At 36.6% G+C, this 10762-nt stretch overlaps 1 protein-coding gene across 1 annotated transcript in view; it reads right to left on the bottom strand.

The window, feature by feature from the left end:
• Positions 1 to 3337: 3337 nt before the first annotated feature.
• The window catches only part of tbc1d10aa (TBC1 domain family, member 10Aa), a 16341-nt gene continuing 8916 nt past the window's right edge, over positions 3338 to 10762 (bottom strand). Inside the window, exons 4-9 of the mRNA XM_051117195.1 lie at positions 10727 to 10762; positions 10515 to 10629; positions 10336 to 10401; positions 9566 to 9755; positions 6461 to 6615; positions 3338 to 5547 (exon numbers count right to left, since the gene is read on the bottom strand). The exon at positions 10727 to 10762 is cut by the window's right edge and continues 71 nt beyond it. Of these exons, the coding sequence (XP_050973152.1) occupies positions 4789 to 5547; positions 6461 to 6615; positions 9566 to 9755; positions 10336 to 10401; positions 10515 to 10629; positions 10727 to 10762 (1321 nt within the window). The 3' untranslated portion in view covers positions 3338 to 4788. The remainder of the gene's footprint in view (positions 5548 to 6460; positions 6616 to 9565; positions 9756 to 10335; positions 10402 to 10514; positions 10630 to 10726) is intronic.

Below are 10762 nucleotides of genomic sequence, written 5' to 3'. Positions count from 1 at the left end.
TGTTTCTGCCACTGAATAAAAAAAAAATAAATAAATAAAAATATAAAATGGTTATTGCGACTTTTTTCTCAGAATTGTGAGATATAAACTCGCAATTCTGAGAAATAAAGTCAGGACTGCGTGATATAAGCTCACAATTGCGAGTTATAAAGTCAGAATTGTGATATATAAACTTGCAATTCTGAGAAACAAAGTCAGAATTATGATATAAACTCGCAATTCTGTGAACATATCAGTCTTTTTTTTCTCCTCAGAACTCGCAAGTTTATATCTCACAATTCTGAGGACAAAAGTCAGAATTGCGAGGTTGCAATTGCGAGTTCTCACAATTCTGATTTTATTTCTTGCAATTTTGAGTTTATATCTCACAAATGTGACTTTATAACTCGCAATTGTGCGTTTATATCTCACTCAACTCAGAAAAAAAGAATTGTGAGATGTAAACTCGAAATTTTGAGAAAAAAAAAGTCAGAATTGTGAGAGAAAAAGTCGCAATTAACTTTTTTATTTTTTTATTCAGTGGCGGAAACAGGCTTCCATACATATGTGACCCTGGACCACAAAACCAGTCATAAGGGTCATTTTGTTGTAATGGACATTTGTATATCATCTGAAATAAGCTTTTCTATTCATGTATGGTTTGTTAGGACAGAACAATATTTTGCAGAGATTCAACTATTTGAAAATCTGGAATCTGAGGGTGCAAAAAATCTAAATATTGAGAAAATCGCCTTTAAATTGTCCAAATGAAGTTCTTAGCAATGCATATTACTAATCAAAAATTAAGCGTTGACATATTTACAGTAGGAAATTTACAAAATATCTTCATGGAACATGATCTTTACTTAATATCCTAATGATTTCGGCATAAAAGAAAAATCGATAATTTTGACCCATTCAATGTATTTTTGGCTATTGCTACAAATATATACCATGCAACTTAAGACTGGTTTTGTGGTCCAGGGATACAAATGTGACCCTGGACCACAAAACCAGTCATAAGTGTCAATTTTTCGAAATTGAGCTTTATACGTCATCTGAAAGCTGAATAATTAAGCTTTCCATTGATATATGGTTTGTTAGGACAGAACAAAATTTGGCCAAGATACAACTATTTCAGTATATGTAATCTGAGGGTGCAAAAAAATCTAAATATTAAGAAAATTGCCTTTAAAGTTGTCCAAATTAAGTTCTTTGCAATGCATATTACTCATCAAAAATTAAGTTGTGATATATTTACAGTAGGAAATTTACAAAATATCTTAATGAAACATGATCTTTACCTAATTTCCTAATGATTTTTGGCATAAAAGAAAAAAATATAATTTTGACCCATACAGTGTATTTTTGGCTATTGCTACAAATATACCCCAGTGACTTAAGGTTTTGTGGTCCAGGGATACAAATAAGAATGATTTCTGAAGGATCATGTGACACTGAAGACTGGAGTAATGGTGCTGAAGATATCACATAAATTACTAAAAGTGAGTATGCACTGAACTGATCATCAGCAGTTTGTTTAAAGCTGTAGTTTGACCTCAGGCAGGCAGTTGTCACTGGTAATTTGTGACCACAGACATGGGTTTAGACCTCCGACGGAAAAAAGCAAGGCACTCTCTAATTTGCTACTTAGCACAGGCCATCGCAGATGACCCAAAGCATTAAGGTTTCGGTTTACACCAGTCTCTTTGATGGCTTTCCTTAAGGTAATTGAAGCACAGCAGTGACAGAAAACAGACACGTTCTGTGACTCAGCGGGAAGCGGCGCCTTCATCCTGAGCGTAAAATACAAAAACGCATTCATGTGATCTTCTTATAAGTGCTTTTATTTGTACAAAATCTACATGAAGGCGACAGTCAGTTGTTGAGGATTGATTATAATTATATATATATATATATATATATATTAGACATACAAATCAAAGTTCTTGCCAAAGTAATTAATTAAACAAACAAACAGTGATCCCATAATTTTAAAGAAATAAATCATAAGACGCAGCAGATTAGAATATCTCAGCTCTTATTAAAATGTAAATAAAATGACTCACCCAATAACATGTAATCACTTCTGTGAGCAAACACAGCACTTTTAGCTGTTTTGTAACACAACTCTCTTCACAGATGACTATACAAGTAACTAAGTTCCCAATGTAACAGGTTAACGACGCAGACAAAGTGAATCATTTGTAGGGAACGTGCGCCACCTGGTGGCTTGAGATGAAATAGGTTTACAGTCTTTAGTTTCTCATTTCAGCATCAAAATAAATACATCAGATGTGTTAGAGACACTCCAAAATCATTTCAACATCACATCTACTATGTCTGTGATTCTAATGTTAACACAAAACAGGATTTTTTCTGAACTATGCAATCATAAAATCAAAGTATTTTTAACAACAAATCACTCACACAGCTTGTTACTGGAGAAATACCCTTAATGGGACAAATTTGTACCTTATTTACACCAAAATGGCTTTTAAGGGTACAAATATGCACATTTTAGAGGTACAAAGTTGTCATTTTAAAGGTCAAACCCCAGTGTCAAGCTTTTGTACACCTAAAGGGTACAACTTTTGCACTTGAAAAGTAAAGTTTAAGGATGCTCCCACTTACAAAATAAAATCTTTTACATTTCACTTACACTTGAGTGTAGCTACTGGTAACAGACGTGATGTTGAAACAAAAAATGCTCCTTTGGACTTATGATGACAGTTGTGCATTAAACGGTTTAGTGAAGTAAAAATAAAACACTTATAACAGTGGCAGTCGTAAGTAAATGTAAGACTGTTAGATTGGAAAGTCACACATTATTAAGTGTTGCAACGTGACCTAATATTGTTAAGCAGCGAATAACACAATAACTAGCCAAACGATTTGATTATAAATTCTGCTTATGATTGACGAATAATGGAAATAATAATAGTCCGATTTTTCGAGCATTGTAACACAAAGACTATGGAGTCAATTAAGGACCAGCACAGAGGAAAAAAAAGGAGGTTTGTGTGCATGGACACCAAAATGAAGTTGTGGAGGTCTTAAAGTCGTAGCTCACTCCAGAATTAAAAAATTCCTGATAATTGACTTACTCCTGTGTCATCCAAGGTGTTCATGTCGTTCCTTAGTTGAAAGGAAATTAAGCTTTTTGAGGAAAACATTCCAGGATTTTTCTCCATATAGTGGACTTCAATAGGGATCAATAGGTTGAAGGTCCAAATAGTAGTTTCAAAGGGCTCTACATGATCCCAACTGAGGAATAAGGGTCTTGCCTAGTGAAACGATTGGTAATTTTGTGAAAAAAAAACAAAAAAAAAAAACACAAAAAAACAAAAAGGAAACAAGAAAAACAGGTAAAAATGTATATACTTTCTAACCACACATGCTCATCTTGCACTAGCTTGGACTTCACGCATTACATAATCACACTGAAAAGGTCACATGTGACGTAGGCAGAAGTACCAACCCAGTGTTTATAAAGCAAAGGTGCAAAGACTAAGTCAAACGTACTTTACAAAAAAAAAAGATAAAACAATGTTGGCTAATTTTGAAGTTGGAGAAGAAAATAAGATGGAGTTTCTCACCCTACCCTACCCTTTTGAACCAGAGAGCTAGTGCAAGACAAGCATTTGTGGTTAAAAAGTATATAAAATTTGATATTTATTAAAAAATGACTTATCGTTTCATTAGATTAGACCCTTATTCCTTGGCTGGGATCATGTAGAGCCCTTTGAAACTGCAATTTGGACCTTCACCCTGTTGATCCCCAATGAAGTCCACCAAAAGGAGAAAAATCCTGGAATGTTTTCCCTAAAAAAACCTTCATTTCTTTTCGACTGAAGAAAGAAAGACATGAACATCTTGGATGACATGGAGGCGAGTAAATTATCAAGAAATTTTAATTCAGAAGTGAACTAATCCTTAAAAGGGTTACTCCACCCTGAAATGAAAATTTTGTCATTAATCACTTACCCCCATGTCACTCCAAACCTGTAAAAGCTTTGTTCGTCTTCGGAACACAATTTAAGATATTTTGGATGAAAAATATCTGTCCCACTGACTGGCAGGTAAATACCACTGTCAAGACCGAAAAGTACGAAAGGCGTCGTCAAAATAGTCCATCTGCCATCAGTGGTTCAATCTGAATTTTATGAAGAGACGAGAATACTTTTTGTATGCAAACAAAATAAAAACAAGACTTTATTCAACAATTCGGCTCTTCTGCATCACCATAGTCCCCACGTGACGCAGCTGACACAGAACAGCGTACGCTGTTTGCGTACAGGAGATGCTATCCAAAATGGTGCTATGGTGACGTGGCGGAGACGAATTGTTGAATAAAGTCATTACATTTGTTTTATTTGCATAAAAAAGTATTCTCATAGCTTCGTAAAATTACGGTTGAACCACTGATGGCAGATGGACTATTTTGACGACGTCTTTCATACCTTTCTGTGTCTTGACAGTGGTATTTACCTGGCAGTCAATGGGACAGACATTTTTCATCCAAAATTTACATTTTTGGAACGACATGGGGATATGTGACTAATGACAAAATTTTGATTTTGGGGTGGAGTAACCTTTAAGTCATGTGATCCTTGTCATTAAGCTTTATATATTCCTGAATTCTTCACACTGATGGGTGCAAGATAACTGACGGCAAGGATTCTTGTCACCCCAAAAACTCTCACCCAAAGAAAATCAAAATACATTCATAGTTTTTCCTCCCACCTTGTTCTCATGCATAATGCTGGTTCCCAATACTGTTTTCTCCCTGAATGCTGACCTAGAGAGCTACAGGTACGTGTCCTCTGAACCCACGCTCTCAAATGAGTTACGTAAACCAGGAACTGTGGGAGCAGCGGCTGAGTTGCCGTTCACAGGTGCGACATCTGGAAGAAGCGGGGTGGAGTCTGTAGTGGGTGGAGGATCTATCAGGTGGGCTGAGTTGTTGGTGTTGCTTGAGTCTTTAGGCAGAGGAAGTGGTTGGACGGTGACTGCAGGGTTGGAGGAGCGAGGGATTTCAGTCACATGTGCGGGTTTGGGTTTTGGTGAGGGCTGGGGAGGCGGTGGGGTGCGAGAGAGATTTGGTGATGGTTGGGGTGGAACGACAGAGGCTGGTGGATCAGAGGAGGGTGTTTGTTTGGGTGTAGTGAGGTGGGATTGTTGTAGTGATGGAGGAGGATGCTTGGACTGATTGTTTGAGGCTGTCTCGTGTGTTTGATTAGTAAGAGGGGCTGGTTTGGGGTCTGTTGGTAGGGCATAGGGGTTTGGGACGTCGAATGTCAGATTGGGAGCTTTTCGGATAGTGCTTCTCTTCTTGACACGAGCAAATTCGGATTTAGTGTCCGAGGGCAGGGGATACTGGACGATGATTGTGGGTTTTTGACGGAGGTCTTGGCGGGTGTGTGGCTCGGCAGACATGATGGCCTGAGCGCCATGCATTCTGGGAGGGGACTTGTAGCTGAGCTCGCCGTGAGTCTTCCGCCAGCGCTTAAGCTGCATGCGATGCTCTCGCTCGACATCCCGAGCAGATATGGGCAGCTCTAATATCTGCAAGTGCAGAAGATAAGCTTTATCATCATCATCAGTGTCTGTCTTTGCTGATTTGGCAGCTACACTCTACACCCATGTCATGCTCATAAATTCTTCTACATGATTCAAATAAAATGCATCAATGAGTGAAAGCTCCTACATGACAATAAAACCTGTTTATTATAAGTTATCGATTTAATATCTAGTAATGCAAGTAAATGGCACCACCTATTGGGTCTTTAACAAATAGCACCTAGCAATGTACACAATTAAAGTAACTTATTTAAAGCACTCTTCATGTCATTAACATTATGAAATTCAGATATTTATGTTTTTTTAAATTAAGAAATCCTTTAAAACTCTTGACATTATATGAGTGCATATATTCGGTTAATAAACCTAAACCTTTAGTTTAACATGGATCCTTATATTTATGCAAAGTTGTAAATTTGTAAATAAATGAATACGTTTATTATGGAAAAATGCCTTAAATTGATCAAAAGTGAGTAAATGTGATTATAATGTTACAAAAAATGACTATTTCAAATAAACGCTGTTCTTTTGAGCTTTCCATTCATCAACAAATCCTAAAAAATAAATCATAATTTCCAATTTCCACAAAAATATTAAGCAGCACAATTGTTTTTAACATTGAAAATAATAAATGTTTCTTTAGCAGCAAATCAGCATATTAGACAGCATATTAGACATCATGTGACACCGAAGACTAGTTTGTAACACTGAAGATTGTAATTATTATTTAGTTACTAATGTGCAAAACAAGCATTAATGGTTAACAAACAAGCATTACTGGCTCTGCATATCCTGGTTTAGGTATTAGTCATAAACTAAACTTTTATATCGATCATTTGTTAAACAACAACAACAAAAAAACCCAAATGCAGTATAACAGAGTGGGCGCATGTGATACCTGCTGTACAAGAAAGGCCTCCTGCATGTATCGTTGCTCCAGGGCCCTGAGAAGCTCCATAGTCTCGTACTGACCAGGACAAGCCTTCAGTTTCTCACGAGATCCCAGCATGCATTTCAGCAACACCAGCCCAACACGGAATATTATCTTCACTCCTATTAAAATGGCAAAGAACATATGAGGAATACAGTCAGAAAAAAAGATGACCAACCTACATGTGTGGTGACATTAGGGGTGTGCGAAATACATTGTCTATGAATTTGACGTTATCGAGTATATTGCAGAAAAACAAAACAAAAACAAACCCAGAGAGTGCATGTGTTTGACAAGATAGAGTTCACACTTTCACTGCATGATTTAGGCTGTTGAAATACATTTAGAATTACCCCAATATTCAAGAAAAGAGGGCAAATATGTCCCCGTATGACTTTTATATGCCTATTATGTTTATATCATCTGATATAGTTAATGTCACACAAATAGTAGTTTTTTTTTCTCCAAACATCAGTACGATTGTAAATGTGATACTGATTTTATAAAACAGTCCAATAAAGAAGTTAGCCTAATATTAGCCTGACTTTCATTTTAAACACAAGTTCCTGTTTTTACTCTATTTTGTCAACGAAAATAGTTTCAAACAAAGCCACAGCAAAACTGTTTTGCATCTCTGAGCAACACACCACAGTGTTTAGTTTCTGAATTAATTAGCCATTTGAATGAATCAGTTGAATGAATGACTCCATGACTCCATGACTCCATGCAGTGATTTGCCACCACATACTGGCGATTTTAGGTTTATATTTAAAGTATATTTTCCCATTTTTTTCCCAAAATCATTTTAAATATTACTAATTTATCCTCTGGTTTTAAACATCAAAACATTATTTATGCATTTGTGTCATATCATGCATTACACAGCAGGGCACAGCGTGAAAGGACCAATCAGGCCAATGCGGCATCGTCACAAAAGTTCATCATTTGCACATGTTTTTAAGCTTTGTTCATTTAAATTTTCAAGCGATCACAAAGAGACGCGTCTCTGACGGGCAGATAGCCTACAAAAGTAGGTCAAAATACCCGTTTTGACGAGTAACTTTGTAGCTTTAACAATGATTACTCTATATTTCATTTTTACAGTGGAGTACAGATGCACCGATTGACCAGACATATATGTATAACGTGTGTGGAAATATTACAAACTATTTAAACATCCGTTAACAAAGGCCAGAGACGCTGAAGACGAACGCAAAGGGTTTTGACTGTTTAAATGTTTACATGTTTTTCTTTTCATTTGTCTTTATATAATGCATTTAAAGTTGCATTCATACTTTATATAATATAACAGATGAGATCTTGACCATGATAGACTTTATGAATAGTAACAGTGTAAAAAGCATAATAAATAATGCTGTTTGTAATAATAGTATTTTACAAAAATGTTAAAAGGATTCAGATGAGTAGTAAATAAGAATACTTACCAATACAGCACCTACCAATAACAACGAACCAGCCACTAATAATGACCTGTTCTGCAATAATACTTGCAACAGTTTTTTTTTTTTTTTTTTTTAATTCTCTACTTTTTCTGATGCACAGACCTTCAATGACAATGAGATTGAGGTTGTTTTATCATTTATACAAATGTACAAAATGTACAACTTAACCGTTAGGTAACCTAGCAGCAACTTCACATTATGCTGTCTCTGAAGTCTGTCCAAAACTGTTTCTAGAGTTGCCTTCGCAGCCTTCGAAGTCACTGCCTGATAGGGCAGCGAGGCAGCAAGTCAGCTGACTAGGCTTTCGGACGCAGCCTTTATTCCATAAGCGCCATCTGCTGGCAGAGACTGAATTTGCATGTGCTGTTTTTTCCTAAAGCATCTTTTCATTTGTAATAAAATAATAATAATAGAATCATTTTTGAAAAAACAAATAATGTTTGAACTTATTTGAATATTTGTTACGCTAGCAGGTTTTGCTGTGATATCGAAATTGAAATCGACAATTGTATGATTTAATTGGTATGTAAAACTTTGATGTCATATAAGCTTATTTCTTAAGGGAACACTCCACTTTTTTTGAAAATAGGCTCATTTTCCAACTCCCCTAGAGTTAAACAGTTGAGTTTTACCGTTTTCGAATCCATTCAGCCGATCTCCGGGTCTGGCAGCAGCACTTTTAGCATGACTTAGCATAGATCATTGAATCCGATTACACTGTTAGCATCTCACTCAAAAAATGACCAAAGAGTTTCGATATTTTTCCTATTTAAAAAACTTGACACTTCTGTAGTTACATCGTGTACAAAGACGCACGAAAAATTAAACAAAATGCGATTTTCTAGGTCGATATGGCTAGGGACTATACTCTTATTTTGGCGTAATAATCAAGGAACTTTGCTGCCGTACCAGCAGGCGCAATGATATTACGCAGCCGTCAACTCTGCCGGCTGCTGCAACTCTGCATCTACACAAACTTAGTGCTGGTCACTTTCAGGTGCTGTATAATATCATTGGGTCTGCTGCAGCCATGGTACGGCAGCAAAGTTCCTTGATTATTACATCAGAATGAGAGTATAGTTCCTAGCCATATCAGCCTAGAAAATCGCAACTTTTAATTTTCCGTCAGTCTTAGTACACAATGTAACTACAGAAGAGTCAAGTTTTAAATAGGAAAAATATCGCCATTATATATGGTCTATGGTCATGTGCCTTCTCTGCATTGCAAACTTGAATTTTGTTGATACTGATTTCATTTGATTGGTAACAGCCCTATAGTGTCTCACTATTTGAATTTATTGATTAAATTTAAGAATCTGAAACAAAAGATGATGCATACATTTAATTACAGTTGGTTAGAAAAAAAATTTCAACCTACTGTAATTCTTAAATGGTAAAAATCAATTTAAACTTGTTGGAAAATTCATTTCTGTTACTCCTGCAAACAAACCACTGCACAGAATATGGAGAATATCAAATTCTTTGGGAGTCAGCTGTCCACGGCAGTCCCTTCAAAGTACCGGCAAAATAACATGGCCAGCAAAATATCGAGATAACATTTTTTGTCATTATCGCACACCCCTAGGTAACATGTGTAAGTCAATCTCACCGTCACACAGAAACATGTCCCACACTCTGAGCACAGATGCCCAGGGTAGAGTTCTGGAAAATGCACACATGAACCACTCCGTCATGTAGAGGATGGGCTCTATCTTGTGTTTCTCAAGGTGGCGATATGCTGGAGGGCACACGCGTTTTAATAACGCATTTAAGATCTCTCCATCCAACTGTATGGCCTCCTACAACACAAAAAACACGGGCATCAAGACAGGGTTTTTTCTTTGTCTTGGAGGAACCAGTGCCCTTCTTTTCAGATTTCAGATTATAACTCTTATGAAGGATCATAGATTAGATCTAAATTAATTTTGCCCACAGCTATTTAATTTACCACCCTACATTTGTCATACCTGCATCACCTTTGAGCAAAAAAACAAAAGAAGCTTTGTTTTGATTTTACTGGCACCTAAAGCATATTTTTTTGGTCTCAGGAAACATGACTCAATGCTTGCAGATTAAAAACGGGAACTTCAGATATGAATGCTATGAATAGAATGCAAACTATGAACCTGAGAATGTGCGTGAGGAACCCAGATAAGGTTTCAATTACCTAAAACTATGAAGCTCATAACAGATGTTCTTCGTTCACGATGCTCATCATTCAAATGTTTTATTACACTGTTGTAAAATGTAGGACCTTCATAATGTCACCAGGCAATAGATAACAAACTTTTACACATAATGTCACCTGGATCTTACAAGAACTTCCTGTTTCCCCTTTTTGGATTGGATTTGATAAGTAGTAATGTTTAGAAGTCTTACCAGGCCTGCGCTGTAATATCCAGGGAGGTACTTCTCACAAATCTGAACCAGACCCCAAAATGCATCCTGAAAAACATACACCAATAAAAGACTTTATCAATCAATTAAGCATTACAGCTGTTTCTAATGAGAATGTGGACTAGAATAAGCATTGCAAACAACTTTATAATGCACTGTACCTCAGCAGGCATGTGCATCAGAAGCACTGCTGCTATAGGAGCCTGAGCCTGGCAGTAACCCTCATCTGGTCTGTACAGGGTGTAAGCCTTTAACACCCGGAACAGGTCCTGCTGCCTGCTCAAACAGACAGACCAAACAAAATAGACCAGTCAGAAATAAAACACATTAAAAATGCATACAAATATATGTATATGAAATTGTGTAGACTAACCCGTGACCTCCTCGGGACACAAACATCTCATGGAAG

Source organism: Labeo rohita, chromosome 8, assembly GCF_022985175.1.
Source record: "Labeo rohita strain BAU-BD-2019 chromosome 8, IGBB_LRoh.1.0, whole genome shotgun sequence".
Taxonomy (NCBI): Eukaryota; Metazoa; Chordata; class Actinopteri; order Cypriniformes; family Cyprinidae; genus Labeo; species Labeo rohita.
Note: the sequence above shows the minus strand (reverse complement) of the source record. Positions and strands in the feature narration are given on the sequence as shown.